Genomic DNA, 19,026 nt, shown 5'->3' on the forward strand with positions numbered 1-19,026 from the left:
TAATGTCTATGAAATCTATGAAATATTAACTGTGGACAGGGCTGTCCTAAGGGGGCACAAATCAGGGCAACCACCCTGGGCCCCACACTTTGGAGGGGCCCACGGAGTTAGGCAGAGCAGTGGTGGCATGAAGCTGGGCGGAGCAGTGGCACCGCGTCCAGCTACTTGCTACCCTCCTCACTCCTCCATCACTGATGTCGGTCATGCCGATGGTGGCGGCAGCTTCTTCAGGTCTGCAATCGGAGTGGGTGTGGGGCCCCACATGAGCTGATTTGCCCTGGGCCCCACACCCTGCTCAGGTCGCTTTTGACTGTGGAAATAACTTTCAATGAAGCACTGGGTACATTGTCGACATGTGCAAGAAGGCTTGATTTTGTTTTATAAATCTGCAAGAAATGTAGATATCATTCTAATGACAACAGAACTAAAGCAACATTTTTTTGCATAGTTGTTTGTGTTTTATATATAATATGTGATATAGTAAATTAAGGCATATTCCAATAAAATGATATTTTTTTTTGCTTGGATCCTAAACTGAATAATATAGCGCTAGGCTCCTAGGATATTGTTAAAGCTTCTAGTTTATTTTTACCTGGATAAAAATGTATGCTGTTTTATATGGGATGTTGTACCACACCATCTGTACCCTTTCAAAATTCTAGATCCACCCACGTTCAAAATAATGAACTTGCTCTAACTTGAGCCCACACAATTAATTTAAACCTGCTGCAGCAAATATTTGGTGCTAGCCTATCTGGTATCCATCTCTGCTCTAGCCAGTGTATACAGACTAGGTTGATGCATTCAATGTATAAAGGAATCCTTTTTTTCCTACAACTTCTTTCAACTTCTTTATTGTCTTTTTTGTTAGTTTTTTCTTTCACTCAAGAAAGGAGAGAATAATATGATATTCTGCTTTCTTGAAGCCCTTTAATTGTTCCTTTCATTCCTTTTCCTTTTACTTGCTTTGTCTAAAATCCCTTTGAGAAAATATTTAACAAATATAAATTTAGAAAGAAGAAAGAAACCAAACAAGGTTAATATTTTATTGCTGCTTGGCTTAATTGGTTGGTTTTAAAGAGGTTTACTCTTTATTTTTGTATATTGTTTTTCTAAGAAACAAATCTTGGTTTTTTTATTTTTGATAACATGCTGAGGCCCCAAATTGCTGAAAAATTAATGGAAAAGACTTTCATTAAGATGCGGGCCCTCTCCTTTTTTCTTCTGCTGATAACATTCATGTATTTGACCTTCATCAGGGAAGGACATTTATCACCAGCGCCATCTAACCATCTGTTAGTATACTTGTCCTCTGCTGTACATGTTCTTGTAAACTGAAGTATCATGGATCACTTTAGGCTTAAAACCAAGTAAACAGTTATGAAGGGTGTTGATGATAACTCAAGGACTCATACACAACAGAGTGTTGCAGTTTCTGATATGGTTAAAGCAGGAACCACAAATCACTCTTAATAGTGTGAGGTAGTTAGACATGTTAGTTTGAAATCAGGCAGAAGGTTGTGCATCTCTGCTTTTAGTCTATAATGTGCATCTCTATCCTGCCTTCTTCTCAATAGCTTTTCACAGTTCATTCCAATGACACTGGCCTCTTCTTGTTTGCACCATAGTGCAAATCTCTATGCAGTGTGCTCTTGCGCAAGATGGACAGTGCTTTAGCAAAGGCTATCTGTTAAGGATGGGAATTTATGCACTGGCAGTGGGGTCCAACTGAACTTTGGGGTTATGACTTCGGGGATTTGAAAGAGAAGGCATTTTAGCTTTGCAGACTGGCCTCCTTTGTACAGGCCCTCTCAGAGGTCGAGAGAAGCCCGGGCCACTTCCATTTTTTGAGGCTCAAAATACAATGCAATAATTTGTAATAAATGTTCCTTTTTTATTTAACAAGTGCTTTTCTAGCTTTTTTCTTCTTCTTTCAATCCTGTCAGTGTATCTCTGTGTCTGTATGCATAACCTCATTTGGAGATAACGTCAAAAGTCTAAATTTGAGGCCCTCCATGAATGAGAGGCCTGGGACAAATGGCCCTCCTGCCCCCAACCCCCCCACCCCGATAGGCCCTGGCAGAGTAAAGTTATTATAGGCTATTGCTGTCACTCTCTGTTGACTTACATTTTAACTGTTTGCCATGGGTACCTACGGCCTGTGGTACCCATTGTTTTCTATATTGAGAGTTTTTATGCACAGAGTAAAAGTTTGGTCATATAAGCATTTTGTTTCATTGTTACTTAAGATGCGTTGATTTATTAATGATACATTTGTAAACCTAGGTGTAGCGTTCAGGCTGTCACCAACAGCACATCTCTGATTTATAAAAGACTAATTCTGTTCTGTTCTTTCAAATCCCCAGCACTGATGGCTATTGTTTCACCATAATAGAAGAAGATGAGGCTGGTGGGCATTTAATCACCAAGGGATGTCTAGGACTAGAGGGCTCAGACTTCCAGTGCCGGGTAAGAAAGTTTTTATGATCAAAATTTGGTCTAACCGCTGTGCTAGCTTCCAGTTGACTCGAGTGCTATCAGAAAGAATGACTACATCAACAACTTTTATTTTTGTTCATTGGGGAAATGGGTCCTTTGCACTAACTGGCTGAGGGTATGCCATTTGTATACCAAATTACTCATGTACAGGACCTTGCATTGCTAGGTAAGTTAGTGAGAGTCAAACCTTAGTGTCCTGATGAAATTGTAATATGCATTAATACATTCTCCTTCTCTGAGTTCATCCTGCAGTTAAAATTATATAGGGCATTTTTAATTTCCTCCCTTAGACTGCTGTATTGTGTATACTTGTTATTCTCTCCCCCGACCCCCGCCCAGGCTGTAACACATTACTGATGAGCAGCTGAGTCCTGCATATTTAGACAGCAAAAGTTATGACTCTCCCTGGCTGAAGAAGTTATTCTGTATAGAAATACATCAGATTCCATTTTATATACTGCAATAAACTCTTCATCCTGCACAGCAATTCTCTTTTATGCTTGGATGTTTAAAGCAAAGACATCTCTAGAAGCTAAATCCTCAGCTGTGATAGGAGGATGGCAGTCAGGGCAGCAAATGAAATAGAGAGGTCTCTCAAAGTATGTCTGTAATGCTTCAGTATAATACAGAGATGCCTGAGGTAGCTTTAAAAGCTGCTTATACATGTCCTCAGGGTTTTAAGCAGAGCAGTTCCTGGAGAGCCAGTCTAATTAAAACACCTCACCATCATGTGTATTAAGCCCCTTCCCCTTGCAATAATGGCCATGGGGTGCTTTATCTAAACCTCATTCAATGAGGTTTTAGATAAAGTACACCTGTGACTATTTTAAAATGCTCAGAGGCTTAATACACATGATGGTGAGGCCATACAGGGTCATTCTAATTAGAACGTGGAACAGACTCAATTAATCGAGCTTACTCTGACACATTCTAATTAGAACATGAACCAGCACATGTATAGGCAACCAAAGAGACTAGCTCAGGTAGTGGAAGCAGTTTAGCCAAAGCAGTATGTGAAGCTCTACAGCCAAACTGCTTCTCATACTCAAGCTAGATCTTTTAAAGATATCTTAGGTATTCTGACCTGCATGGCAGCCTGCAATGTAGACATCTTCTTTCTGCTCCCATTCACAAATATACAGCCTGCAGACCAAATTAGAGCAACCCAAAGGTTGTTCAAATCAAACCAGTTTATAATAAACCCCCTAGGAGCCATTATACCAGTAAATGTCACCAAAGGCCTCTCCAACTCTGCTTCCTGTCATGCCCTTCAGAATCTCCTTTTATTGGTGGGGATTCCTTTATACCAAATGCTCCAATGCCAAGAATTTTCTAAGAAAATGAGGTTCCCAGATCCATTCTAAAGGCATGGCCAGATTTTCTGAAGTACCCAGTACCAACAGCAATCTACTGTGACTTGATTCACTTACTTCTTTGGAAATATTGTCCTGCAGGGTAAATTTCTGGGTGCTTTGCACTGGATGCGGAAAATAATGCTTGTATAATCACTCACACACACAGCTTTCTGATTTGGCTAGGACCTAATACTTTATATAATAACAGTTGCTGCAGTGAAAATGTATAAAGGATTAATTTGTCTCTTAATGCTTAACTCCAATGATTTGTGGATTTATTAGGATGGCACAAATCATTACTGCTGTCACATTTGAGGCGCTGCTCCTGTATACCATGCAGATCTATTTGCTTCTCAGGTTCTGAAAGTGCTCAGTTTTGTGAATTCTTTTATTGCAGGATACTCCTATATCACACCAAAGAAGATCTATTGAATGTTGCACGGGCCAAGATTACTGTAACAAACACCTGCACCCTACATTGCCTCCACTGAAAAACCGAGGTAAGTGGAGGAGGTAAATCCAGCCTGGAACTTGTACTTTTTTTTTTCCCTAGAAAACCCAAAGTAAAGAGAATTGGAAGAACTGCATAAAAGTTCTGTTTAACTGCTCCTGATATTTAGTATTATTTGTATTGTTGAGTCAAAGGGAGTCCCACTGGTGCTGTACAGGCCTGTAGTGAAATAATAAATCCTATGCCAAAAAGCTCTCAATCCATGTTAGGCAGGGGCAGAAAATGTCTGGCTAAATTTGTGCAGAGCCTTAACCTTATTCGGACCTGTCTTTGCAACTGCCATACTAATGTTAAATGATGGTGATGACAATAATGATAATGGTAATGATAATGAATCGCCTCTGCCATTACAAATGACTGTAGTCTGTAGCTGCATAATAGTTTAAGTATGACACTCAGCAGTTTCATTTTTTTTTCAATGGGATTCTTCACAGAAGGGATACTGGATTGAGACACATAGAGGGCAATAGATAAAGTAAATAGTTCACAATTGACTGGTGAACCATAAAAGCAATGCAACCTCATAACATTCTGACTCCAAGTATAATAGTTTTATGTGATTTTGTTGGTCTCTAGTAAAAGAAAAATGGTTATTGGAGAGAGAGAATCTTAAGTGCAGATTATTCAGGCTGGATTAGTATATGCAATAATATTATTTTAATTCAGAAAATAAATCCATTTCCCCTACAGCTTGTTGAGATAACTCTGCAGAGTTGAAATGAAGTGATCTTTGCCTAACTCTTCCCTTTCTTCTGTCTTCCAAAGAATTTTCCTTTCTATCCTAAACATTTTGGACTAAATTCCACATGAAGGCAAACACTTCACAAAAAGTCATTCAGATCTCTAGATTTGTGCACATAAGATGAATTGGCCTAGAAAAGCAGTTTCCAACTTGGTGCCTGCGGGTGCTATGGTGCCTCCCAAGGTTTATTCAGGTGCCCATGCACATTTTCCTGATCAGTAAAAATCATTATTCCAACAAAAAATGCTGTCATACTGGCACTCGCTGGTTTTTCTTTTCAATTCGAATGTGTCCTTGGGCACATAAACGATGGGAACCACTGGCCTAGAAAAACCCAGCAGCTAGCGTTCTGCCTGTGCTATCTGCTGCTTATGCAAAAATAGCCCACCAAAACAAGTTTTTATTAATGTCAAAACATATTTGCTTTTTTATTTGTTTGCTTTTAGGAGGGGAGAGTGCAGAGGAAGAAGGGAATGGTATTTAGATACCAAGTGACAGCTACATAAGATAAATTGACCAAATAACAAAGAAAATATCTGTTGAATAAATGACATAACTAAATAAAGTTTAAACAGCATTTCCGCTGCTGGGGTACTCCCAGAATTATTATTTGACAAAGAAAAGGTAATATAACAAAATCTTGAAGAACACAACAGTTATAATGTGGTTTTCAGCAGTGCACTTCAAGAAAGATGCAGATAAGTTCGAGAGGGTACAGAGAAGGGCCACTCATATGATTAGGGGCCTGGAGGGTAGGCCTCATGAGGAGAGACTCCAGGAGCTGGGCTTGTTCAGTCTGAGTAAGACGAGGCTGTGAGATTACTTGATAGCTGCCTACAAATATGTCAGGGGACAACATCAGGATCTGGGGGAGCAACTCTTCAGGAAGGCACCCCTTGGGAGGACGAGGACCAATGGGCACAAACTAATAGAGGGAAGATTTAGACTGGACATAAGGAAGAACTTCTTCTCCGTAAGGGTAACGAGAACCTAGAACACACTCCCGGCAGAGGTGGTGTGGTCACCATCCTTAGGGGTGTTCAAGAGGAAGCTGGACAAGCACTTCCTTGAGCTAGTTTGAGCTCATTAACCTCCTGCCTATGGCATGGGATTGGACTTGATGAGCTTACAGGTCTCTTCTGGTCTATGATTCTATATTCATTTAAGACTTTCTTTGAAAAATACATCATCTGGCACTAAGTTAAGGCAGAAAATTGTGGGTGTAAGTTTAGAGACTGCCTTAGAAAATGTAGTTATCTGGGACTTGTGTACAATTGTTTGGCAATTCTGAAGTCAGCACCTTTATAAAAGTTGCATGCTAATATGGTCAGTTGGAATTCTTGGTGCCAGTGACTGGTAGAACTTTCTATTGCCCCATCACAATCTCAGCACTGGGTAGTAATTTAGACAGTTAATCCTCCCAGTAGCCTTATATAAAATTGTTTAGTTGGTATAACTACTGAGGAGTGCTGTGTTTATAACCATTCTTCCTGTCTGGGATTTCTGTTTAGTATATGATACAGTGAATGCTCTGAAAATTGTTATTAGGCCTTAATATAAATAATGATGTTAAAAAAATAAATTAAAGATGGACTTTTAGAAACAAAGCCCCATTGGATTACATACAAAAAGAATGGATGTTGTTTTGCATTTGAAAAGAAACAAAAAAGTTTGATTCTGATCAGGAACTTATAACCAAGGTCATATCTCAGGGGAACATTGGGTCTAGCAAGGTCTTCCAGCTGCGGGTCAAAGGTTGCTGAACTACAAATTAACACATGCACAGAAACAACATCTACAAATGCATGCAGTGTGTGTTCTGAAAGTGTATTTCCAGGCTTAGCATTTACTGGATGGAGTTGTCTCTTTTTACCATGAAAAGAAATGAAGCACGATGTACATAAAAGTATCAGATGGAAGAATTAACATTAGTCAGGCAGGAAGGTAAAACACAACAGCAGTTAAACCTATTTCTGGGTAGTGTTAGAATACATTCTACTGAAGTAGAAGTAGAATATAGGACCTTGGAGATAACATGTTGTCCTCTTGGCAGTCATGCATCTGCCTTATTAAGGAAATGAGAATACTAATCAAGTCTGATAAAACACCTCTATTTTGAACAATAAAACTTATTACTGGAAATCCCAGCAAAAGTGCAGGCTGAAAGCAGTTGAGAGAAGAAATATGTCTTTACTGATTTAAAGCCTTTATAAGCAGAAGTGGTGGTGCCACCATGTCTGGCTCCCTGCCTGTACAGCTAGTGATGAATGGGCAAGGGAATGATTGGAGGAATGATGGGGTTTGATATTTGCACAGTTTCCAAGCCTTGGATTTTACTGCAGTTTTTACCAGGGATAATCTGAACACTGTGCAGTGGAGGAAATTGGGGAGTGATGGGACTCTTCCCATCTTTTTTATATGCTGACACTACCTTGAACTCACTGTGGTGAGTTTTAAAGGCACATTTCAGCAGAGCACCATACATTACAGGGTGAGTTGAGCAACTGATGGGGGTCAGAAAAGCACCAGAACTATTGGAAAAGTTTTTTCTAAGGCACTTTCTTTCTGCTTTCTTTCATTATCATCTTTCCCTCCCTGTACTGAAGACAACAGTGACACCTGTGTGTGGTGCCTATAAATAGCATCACTATGTTGGTTGTACAAAGTAGAATCTTTGCATTTGAGTTGCTAGATGATGGCTAATGTCCACTTTTAACCAGAGTATATAAAGGAGCTTCACTAACCAGCTGCTAATTTATTTTGTATCCCACAGTTAATAACTCACTGTGGCGTCCTCAAACTTTTCTGCTTATTTTTATAACCTCGCTGCTTGGCATAACTGTAGTTACCAAGTAACAAAACATTAGAAAACAAAGCACAGGCTCTCTGCTAATTGGCACCCTTTACAGTCACACCAATGACTGAGCGATCTTGAGGACTGAACTAGCCTGCTCCTCTGCCACCCCTAGAGAACAGCCTTACCAGGTTAGAACTGAGGGAGAGGAGGTAGAGGGAAAAGTTTTCACTACTGCTCTGTGTGTGGTTTCTATTCTGTAGATGGATAGAGGACTTAATTGCCCAGGAATGTTGGCACCATTCCTTTGACTTCACAGACATTAAAAAGTTGGGAAATCAGGCTGCATTTCTTTATATTTTGTTGATCATCCATCAGATAGTTTACAAAGCTTCAACCTAAGCAAATGAAATCCGTCCAGGATAATTAGAAGCATGGGCTGATGATGGCTAAGTTGTTGTCCCACCAACATTATTGCTTTACAAAAGGGCTTAAGAAAGATGTCTGCTACCTTGCTATAGTAGTAGGGCCCACTTCCTAACCACTGTGCGTATAGGAAGTCATTAATAAAGCGATGTGATGTCCCAAGACACAGCCTAATCCTTCAGAAAGGTGGGGGAGGGTGTGTCTAACAAGAAGCACCAAATAATAAGCATCCAGATTTCAAGAGGTGCACAGTACTTAGAGACCTGCTGACTGCTATACACATTCTGGCACAATTAGCGCTTGTGCAAATCTGGCCACTTTATATATAGGGACCTAAATAGGAATGTTAAGATCCTGAACTTCAGCTACCCAAGTTTAAAAATATTTGCCACAATATATAGAATTCTAGACACTGTTCTTGGAAGAATTATCTTTGGAGTTACTTAAAAATACCGTGGTTTATACAGTTCTTTAAACAAGCATGCACGCGCGCACACACACTAAAGAATACCAAAGGGCATGGAGCCCTAATTGTCAACTTGCAAATTTCTCATGGGTGTAATTTCATTGACTTCTATCAGAGTTACTCTGTATGAATTATGCTAGCCCAGGAGCCAAGGTCAGAATTGAGTTTCCTATATGCAGCATGCAATGCTCATTGTGTTTAGCATCTGCAAAAACTGCCAGTCCAACTTCTGTTGTGAAATGTTCTATGAAATTGGATCCCTTGCTGTGAGCAAATCTCCCTGTTCTCCAGAATATAAAAAATACTCCCTCTATGATCTGCATGCTCTATTTATCCTCTCATGGGCTGATAGGCTGTGACATCTTAAACTGTTACAAACCACACATTTTAGAGGGAAATGACTGGCAGACCTAGACTGCTTATACACCAGGAAATAGAGCCTTTTGCCTCCCTGAACAACCACCTCCTTGACAGAGAGGACTGAGCTCCCTAGTGAGTTCTCTGTTTCAGCTCCCATCACACTTGGAGTGACAGCCCAGGTAGAAATCTGCTGCTATGGTGAGAATGATGTGCTCTAGTGTTTTCCTGATAGGCATCATGTCAGTGTCTTCTTTCAAAGGCAATGGCCATGTCTTGAATGTTTACATTGTCAATGCTCCAAGAGCAGGTAATGGCAGGTTAAAACATGACCAATATGATCAAAAGGCATATTGGTAGGTAATCTCTGTTCCTGTTAGAAAGGAGAAGAAAAGAAATAGTTGGGGGCAAAAATAAGAAAAGGAACCAGATCTTTAAAATAAAAGTGCCTGACAGTAAGTCAAGAGTCCCATAGGAACCTCCTTGTCTCATTACCCTAGTAAATCTGAAATGTAATAGTGCTATTCCAGGATGAGTCGATAAGGATAGAGTTCTTGCAGTTTACTGCATGTTCAGCAAGACAGTCAGTCTGAGAGGGCTTCAGAAAACCTCATCCTAATCTGCATTACAATGAGCACCAACATAGGGAGGGGGAGCAAGTGAATGAAGTAGCATCATTTTGAGGTGATGTAGTTTTAAAGGAGGATGGGACAATACTTGTCCAGTTTTTTGCATGAAAATATGCACAAACACACATTTGAAACAGGAATACAAATTTGGAGTTTACAGTTAAGTTTTAGAACAGAATATATGATTAATGCAGAATTAATTTGAATGCTTCAGGCACTTTCACATCATCTAATTTCTAACCAGTTGTTTTACATGTTGCACTTCCAGAGAGTTTTTGAAGGGCAGTTTGGTATGGTATGGATATTTTTAGCCATAAATGTAAGATTTTATAATTTTCACCCAATATACAGAACAAAGCGGGAGGGAGGGAGGGAATTGCTGAAGTGTTCTAACAGAGAGGCAGAGAGAGACAAAGAGGCAGAAGACCTTAAATTGTTGTAAATATCACTAACATTTTTAAATATATACCTTAGCAGTGAAAATGCAAGCCACTATGTCTCCTCTGTTACCATGAATACAGTCATGCTTCCCTTCCGTTTTAAGTGAGTGACATAACAGTAACATAGAAGTGAATTAAGATAAAGGTATCTCAGATCTGATGTCAGTCCTGGCTGACAAGATATGTAAGATACAAGACTGCAGGTGCTATGGGTTTTTCCTGATTTTTTTCATTAAGGGCCAAATATAACACTACAAACACAGTCAAGAGCTCCATTGTTACCATAAGAGTGCTGCCTGAATGAGAACTGCAGAATCGGAGAGTTCTCAAGCAATGTAAAAGGCCAAAGAACAAGCACATAAAATGGCTCTGAAATCCAGGGCGGTGTTTTACAATAATCTTCAAAAAAGAGAAAGGAAACAGTTTTATAATATATCTATGAATTCTTGTGTGCTGTCTTACATATGAAACTGGACTCAGAGAGGCAGGATACAGGTTAGATCTGACCCTAGTGTTAAAGATCTCTGGGGAATTCTAGCATAGTGGTGACTTCTAAGGCAAAAGTAAAGTCATTTTACAGTGGCTTAATTAAAAAAAAAATACTATTTCAGATTTTGTTGAAGGGAACATTCAACATAAAGCCTTGCTGATCTCTGTGACTGTGTGCAGTATACTCCTGGTGCTAATCATCATATTCTGCTACTTCAGGTAAGTTAAGTCAGCAATATTGAAGAGTTGTGTGCTGCACATTTGTTCCTAATATCACTTCTGTCTCTCCCCTAAGAGTCCCCCTTCCCCCCATTACAAACAAAAGTAATTTTTTTTTTTAAAGAGAAGTAGTTGTGGAAAGATGTAATTAAAACAAAACTGTGATTCAGTTAGAGAAGAGAAAGATATATATCTATATTGGTCTTCAGTAAGGTAAAAGGCAGGGTGGATTTGCACCTTGTAGGCTAACTAAATTAATACATAAATGAAGCTTTTGTACACAGTGGACAATGCATCTCATGTAATTTATGTTATCTCATGATGAAGTAAGCCTGCTGTTTAAAACAGCTTATGCTATGCATCTACTCAAGTACAAGATGACCCCTCCCCAATAATTGGACTTTCTATGTGGAAAATTTATAAATTTGTTATAATTTTCCAGGAATAGAATCCAATTATTGGAGGTTTGCTTTGAATTTATCCCCCTCCCACTTTTACAGCAGGGAAAATAAATCGGAGGCATCTTGCCCTCTTCCCTAACCCTAACCCCTTCCCCCCTCCTTACTGTCAGACCCTGCTCTTCCTGAGCACATGGAAGTGAGAAGCAAATTTGAAAATGCTAACTGCAAAATAAATGGACCTGTGGTAATTTGCATATAGTACCAATAGACGTAATTCATGAAGAAATGATGCATCATAACTTTTTTTGAAACTGCTGCAAGTTTTAGCACAGGCACTCCATAAGCACACCTTTAATCAGCACTTTTGTATTTACTTATATATAGTACAAAGTTCTCAAATTTTTCAAGGCCAAATAAGTTCCAAATTCTGTTGGGCAAAGCCCAATAGTCAGGTTCCAAAATTTGACTGAACAGAGCTCAGTTGTCAAGTCTGTGTGCCTCTACCACTGGGCAAATATCTTCCATCCCGGACCAATCCAGGCAGGCATCCTGTATGAAAAGCCCTGGGGTTTAGACCCCCCCCCCCCCCCCGGGGTCTCCTTGTCTCCAAAAGGCTGTGAAATAAACAACCTTTTTCTCCCTTTCAAGGGCTGAATCAGTTCCAAATTTTGTTTGGCAAAACCTCATAGTCAAGTTCCAAGTTTTGACTGAGCAGAGCTCAATCATTCAAGTCTGTGTGGCTCTACCTCTGGGCAAGTATCTTCCTTCTCAGACCAATCAGTCTGAGGCTTCAGATACTTCCCAAATCTGTCACAGACATCCTTCATGTAAACACAGGGCCCAGGGACCCTGCAGTATGGTTAACCCCTTGCCTCGCTTGCTAGGGGGAAGCAAGAAAGCAGTTCTCCATTGCCACAAAATTGTGCAGCTGAGTTTCCTGCATTTGGGGAAACTCACAGGGGTCAGCCTGTCCAGAGTGTAAAGGACAGGCCTCACTGTACTATACTTGGTCATACCCAGGTCAATTCCAAATCCTTTGAATCGTTCAAGAACCATATGTATCCCTACTACCAGAAAATATCCTCCACCCCAGACTTTTCAGCCTGGGACTTTGGATACTTCCAGATCTTTTGGCAGGCATCCTATGTCCAGGCCCAAGCCCGGAGACTTGGGGTTTGGATGCCCCCAGGTTTCACTTGCCCTCAGCCATATTGCTGCAGGAGCAAGGTAGAGAGGAATCTCCCATTTCCATAAAGTTGGCATGTAACCGAGATCCTCCTACTGGAAGCTGGCCAGTGGGAAGCTAACTGTAGGGAATCCTGTCCACAAGCAGTCAAGGGTGCACCCTCCACTACAGAGTGCCATTTTAATTTCACTATTTTGGTCATGGTATTTCCCTGCCACTGTGCTTGATAGTAGTCCAAAGCCAAAAATCTCATGGTTTACCATATTGTTCATTGGGCTGGGCCTCGGCAGAAACAACAGCATTTCAAGCAATGGTGACCCTGTAGTTCAGCATTGCTCAGTTTGTGTATGTACTCCATATATCCTCCACCACCCACAAAAGATTCACATGCTAATTAGGCCCTCGCTCATGACTGGAACTGCGTGCTATTGTCACAAGTCCTGGAATCCTCAAAATGTTTGGATGAAGATGAGGTGCATGGCAACCAGCTGAAAAGTCTGGGTTGGGGGATACTTGCTGGTAGTAGGGCCACGTATGGTTTTTGAATGATTCAAAGGATTTGGAGCTGATCTGGCTAATATGACCTGGTACATGGAAATTTTAAAAAGATATGTTCCTTTTTAAGGACAAGCAAGACTAGGGGGTATCTAAACTCCAAGGCCTCCAGGTTTGGAGCTTGCTCTTGGGGTGTCTGCCATGGATTTGGGAGTATTTGAAGCCCCAGACTGATGAGTCTGGGAGGTAAGATATCTGCTGGTGGTAGCACCACACAGACTCAAATGAATGAGCTCTGCTTAGTCAAAAGAATTCAGAATCGATTTGGCTGAGTTGGCCTGAGACATGAAATTTCAAAAAACAGCAACACTTTACTTGGTGCAAGAGATCCCATGATCCTCTCAGCTGATCAATCGTAGAGTGAAGCCTGCCCTTGCACTCTGGGCAAACTAATTCCTGCATGCTTCCCTGATTTTGTGGTAATTTGGGACTGAGTTCTTGCTTTCCCTGAGATGTTTGCTCCTCAGCCTTTTGACTTGGAGTAAGCAACATTAAGGGGCATTCAAACTCCAAGGCCTCCAGGCTTGAGGCTTGCACATAGGATGCCTGCCTGGATTTTGGGGAGCATCCAAAGCCCCAGACAGATGGGTCTGGGAGGGGGGCTGCTTGCCCAATGGTAGAACCACACAGACTTGAATGATTGAGGTCTGTTCAGTCAAAACTTGGAACTTTAATATTCGGGTTTGACCAATAGCATTCAGAACTGATTTGGCCCTTGAAACAAAATTAAAAAAAAAATCAGCATGTTTACCCAATTTGGACCACATACTTTAGAGTCATGCTCTGTGTTGGCTTTGTTTAATCAACTTTATAGTCCGTTTCCATTACTAAGCATATGCTGCTTTTGGCAGCAGTTTAATGATAAACAATGTATTTAGTGAGGTTTCCTTGTATGTGAATGTAAGACTAGGGTTTTTTTCCTCCATGCTGATTGGAGGGAACCTTGCCTTGTATTTCAGTTAGTCAAATACAAAAAAGTAGCTAGTCTACATCTTTTGCTCATGGTAAAATCACAGAGATATCATTATTATGCTATTTAACACAACTTTCATTCATATATTTTTCATGAAAAGTATATCATTAAAAAGTTCTTCACTGGGAAATAGAATAATAGATTATGAAAACAGATAGGAACAGTAGTGCAAAGACTTTGTATAGTAAATAAATATAAGCTTCTAAGTAGGCCTGTGCAAAGTGACAAGTAATCACTTTGGATTCGGCTGATTCGGAGGGACAGTGATTTGATTTGGTGATTTGAATCACTGTCCTGATTTGATTTGGCCAGTTCAGATCCAAAGATTTGGCGCCAATTTGGAAATTTGACCATACACTAAATAGGCAGCAGTCTTCACCACGTTGGACACAGCTGCCTTCAGCTGGTAAGCCTACTGTGGTGGGCAGGGGGGAGGGAAGGGGGCAGATCAGCACTCCCATAGTGAGGCAGGGATTGGGTTTGGGGCTGGGTCAAGCTGCCCAGCCAGGGGGAGGGAGGGGGGGTGCGTGGGGTTCTGGGGAGTGGGGCTCCTGCCACTGCACATCACCCCGTGCCACTAGTCTGTGAGGGCATGGGAGAGGGAGTGTGCTCCCAGATATTCGTGGAGCAGGCTGGGCTGGGCTGCACTCTAGATAGGTGGCAGAAGATGCTGAGAGTGGGGTCTATGTCCTCCTGCCACTTGCGCAGCCTCCCTGCGCCTCCTGGAAATGCTGTGGTTTCACCCCAGGTGGGTGAGCAGCAGGAGGGCATGGCAGCGGGCATGTGCACCCGGATCAGGGTGGGGCCAGTGACAGGGGCTATGGGGAATTTTAGGGTGGCTGCAGCCCCCCCGATAGACCCTGCTCTACTGGACTCTGTGGGGCAGGCGGAGCCAGGGCTGTGCTCCAGGTTGCAACTGGGGCCAGCCTGGCGGCAGGCGGCTGGGACTAGCCTCCTGCAGTGCAATCTGGCTCAGCCCGCCCTTTGCAGATCTGGGGGTACACACCCGCTCCCATGCCCTCCCAGATCAGCAGCGTGCAGTGGCAGAAACCCCCTCCCCGAGTCCTCCTCTCCCTGCCCTCGCTGTGCAGCTTGTCTCAGTCCCATCCCCAATCCCTCCCTCGCTATGGGGACGTTAATCTGTCCCCACCCCCACCACATCCTTTCCTCCCTCCCTCCTCTGCCCACCACAACAGACTGGAGGCAGCTGTGTCCAGTGTGGTGAGGACTGCTGCCTGTTTAGTCTATGACTGAATGTCTGAATTGGCACTGAATCTTTTCCAAATGGATTTGGAGGCTTCCGATTTGATTCGGACTTTTTAATTGGTCTCCTGATTCAATTTGAATTCAGAGATTCAGCCACTGAATCAGGCCAAAATTCCTCCAAGTCGATTCAACTACTGAAGCTTTGCACAGCTCTATTTCTAAGCCTCTTAACACAATGCAGGCTTGTACATAACCTCATAAACTGAATCCAAAAGGGAGAGAGATTCAGAAATGCAGGTAAATATGTATGGGACATATGATTCTTAAATGATTATTCACAAATGATTATTAAATAATTATTGAAATCTTAAAATAACACAAATCTCAGTGTCTTTTTCATCATAAGAGACCATCATATCCATTACTAAAATGTCAAGTTTCTTTTTTTAAGCACTATTCTTTGAATGAAAACTTTAATATAGCGAGGAATAAATAAACTGCGGCTTCCAGAGCCCATTTTTCTTTTTCTTTTTACTCATGTGGTGTTCTGACACTAAAAATTGAACAGTATAGTATGCTGAAAATGGATCAGAAAATAAAAGATAATAAATATAGAATATTCTTCTAGTAGATGCTACGAATTTGTATAGGACTGGCATGTTACTGGCATTTTCTACACAGCATGTCTTATCCATTGTACTGTCAACTCATGTAATATTCATCTGAAATGTTAGGTACAGAAGACAAGAAACGAGACCTCATTATAGCATCGGACTTGAACAAGATGAGACTTACATTCCTCCAGGAGAATCCTTGAAAGACTTGATTGAACAGTCTCAGAGCTCAGGGAGTGGTTCTGGGCTCCCTCTGCTGGTAAGAAAGGAATATTATTTAGATACAACACTGAGATAAAGACAGCAATATAGATAAACCAGGGAATCATTGCTGAAGGTGAAATTGGACCCTGTATGTTTTTTTTGGCAGAGATGACAAGGGTATCAGTTGGAAAATCAGAGCTCTTTCATGCTCAGTAGAGGGTTTGATTTTGATCTGACATACAGCAGTGCAAATGCAAAATAACTGACTTACATGGAATTCATATGGATTTAATACAGTGTAAATGAGATCAGAATCTGGTGCAGAATTTCTGTTGCAGTACCTTCTATATGCAACATATAAGCACAGTTTAAACATTGCTATATTATTTTTATGAAAGGAGGATTGTGGAACTGTTAAACTTGGAACTTTTATACACCGGTGTGTTACTTTATATTAACAAGCTAAGAGCAGCATCCTTCACTTCACTTTGCTCTGGCCTTATAGGTTGAATGGACATCAATGGAATACAGTGTACCATCATTTCTGAGTTGTATCACAAGTAGCTGTGGCTGAGACCCAAACACTTGTATATTAGGGGAGACTTTTTCCATTAGAAGGTTTATATTTCAGAGCAAAAGCGTGGCTTTTCTGTTTATCTGAGTTTGGGTTTTTTTGATAGTTTTACCTTCCTACTTTGGAGGTCCTGGACTTCATGGCACCACAGAGACTCAAAATTAGTTATTTTAGATACTGCCTCTGAAAGCTATTATTTCCTTAGCATTTTCCTTATATATGGCCAATAGGTTGTATATCCTTCATATCTACTGGCATATCCCACAGTTTCCCCATTGCCATACTGTTTGAGCAGCTTCCAAGAACATAAAACAGACTTAAGAGGACATCACTTGATTAGTCTCATAATGAATCGAAATTTGAAGGAGTTTAGAGTTCATCTTGATCAACTAACATGGGTTTTAAACAGTGCATACCTGTACACATGTGGGGAGGCTGCTCCGACATGCTGTGATTACATGCACTGCAATTAATCGAGTCTGCTGGAGCATGGTAATTAGCACAGCCTCCAGCAGCCTCCACATCTCATGTATCAGCATCCCCACACTTCAAAATGGCTGCTGGGGCACTTGAACTAAAGCTCATTTGACAAGCTTTAGTTCAAGCACCTCCGCCACCATTTTGAAATGTGGAGATGCCTTTATATGAGACACTGTGGGTGCTTTAATTAGCACCTTCACCCTTGGAGCATGTGTAAAAATCCTCAGTGTGCCCTGACCAGGGTAAATATAATCATGACATTTAAAATGTGGTAGCAAACAGGTATATCTTAATAGCTGTAGCCCCAGACCAGTAACAAATGTGTACAACAACAAAATGGCAAAACTCTTTGTTTTCAGCTTCTTTATTATTTATTTCCCAAATAAAAAAATAAAGCTGATGCTTCGGGAAAAAATGAACCTTAGTTTCATTTTGCAAAACTTATAAAATGTCAGTTTATGATAAACAATACCATCTGTCTTCAGCAGCCGATTTATTATATTGGATAAAAATATTGCAACAAATCTAAACCTTAAGCAAGATACTATCCCTTATCTGTTATTGAACAATGCCAATTTCCTGTTTTATAATAATATCATAGCCCTCAGTCAAGCTCATATATTTAAGGTGATATAAATAGTGCCACTATGGGTTTCTGGCTTCTTTTTTTCTCCCAGAAGTTTGAATCTTTCTCACACACAAGTTAGGCCAGGGATGGGCAGTTATTTCGGCTGCAGGGCTACTCATGGAGTTTTGGTGAGATGTTGAGGGACGGGGGGTTGCTGACCAGCTTCGGCCCCTTGTCACGGTTGTTTACCCTGCCTGGTGGGGTGGGGGGCGGGGAGACGCCAATTGATCCTATCCAGTCCCATCCATCCTGCACCCACAGCTGGGGTGCTGGATAGAGTGGATGGGATCTCCATGGAGACCAGCCCAGGACCATCATGTGCAGGGTGCACTCAACCAGGCAGATGGGATGGAGCGCTGGACAGAGGAGGAAGAAGTGTCCAGGAGTAGGATGGGTGACCAGGGCTGAGATCACAAGGTGGTGGCAGCATGGGGCTGGGGCTGAGGGCAGAGCTACAAGCTGCTCCCCACGTGTCCCTGTGATGGACACCAGTTCTGCAGGCAGCAGCCAGCCCCTGCCCACAGAACGGGTGCCTATCACAGGGACATGCAGGGAGCTGATTGGGGCTCTGCCTCAGGCTCCAGCCCCACACTATCATCAACCCACGATCCTGTCCTTGGCCCTGTCCCTGCCCACCCATTCTGCTCCTGAATGCTGCTCCCCGCCTGCTTGTGGCCCCATCCTATCTGCCTCCACTGAGTGTGCCTCATCTGCGGGGGCCCTGGGCCGGTCTCCGTGGAGACCCTGCCCACCTGCTCCATCCAGCATCACTGCAGGGGCTACTGGGAAGCTGAATCTGGCTGCTGCATCACCCTGCCCTGCTGCCACACCACACACCCAGCAGACTGCAGCTCCTGGTGTGTCTGAGAGCTACATGTAGAGAAGGCTGTGCTCCACACCAGGTGGCACCTCAGCTGCAGGCTGTCCCATGCCTGAGCCAGGCTGGGCTGAGGAGCCCACCATGGGCTGCATAAAATCACTTGGGAGGCTGGATCCAGCCTGCGGGCTGTACTTTGCCTACTCCTAAGCTCAGCAGAAGACAGGGTAGAGGTGCATCCTGTGTACCACCTGAGATGCATCACCAGTTAGTGAAAGGTTAAATGCTGTCAGTCAAATATTAATTCCCAAAGCATTTTCTGAACTTTTAAGTAAAGGCTTTTTGCCTTGCATACAATCACTGCTTGGGCTAACCTGTACACCAACCAGAGTCCTATTGACTTAAATAGGAGGTACTGTTCATTGTCTGGCCTTTGGGTCATCTTGCAGAATTGTGGCCAA

The 19,026-nt window shown here is 41.9% G+C and overlaps 1 protein-coding gene across 6 annotated transcripts in view; it reads left to right on the forward strand.

The window, feature by feature from the left end:
* The window catches only part of BMPR1B (bone morphogenetic protein receptor type 1B), a 517,894-nt gene that overhangs the window by 474,723 nt on the left and 24,145 nt on the right, over window positions 1–19,026 (forward strand). For all 6 annotated transcript variants that reach the window (XM_059722335.1, XM_014600279.3, XM_019488076.2 and 3 more), the window contains 4 exons: window positions 2,367–2,469; window positions 4,252–4,354; window positions 10,831–10,927; window positions 15,983–16,121. In XM_059722335.1, the coding sequence (XP_059578318.1) occupies window positions 2,367–2,469; window positions 4,252–4,354; window positions 10,831–10,927; window positions 15,983–16,121 (442 nt within the window). The remainder of the gene's footprint in view (window positions 1–2,366; window positions 2,470–4,251; window positions 4,355–10,830; window positions 10,928–15,982; window positions 16,122–19,026) is intronic.

This window comes from Alligator mississippiensis, chromosome 2 (assembly GCF_030867095.1).
Source record: "Alligator mississippiensis isolate rAllMis1 chromosome 2, rAllMis1, whole genome shotgun sequence".
Lineage (NCBI taxonomy): Eukaryota > Metazoa > Chordata > Crocodylia > Alligatoridae > Alligator > Alligator mississippiensis.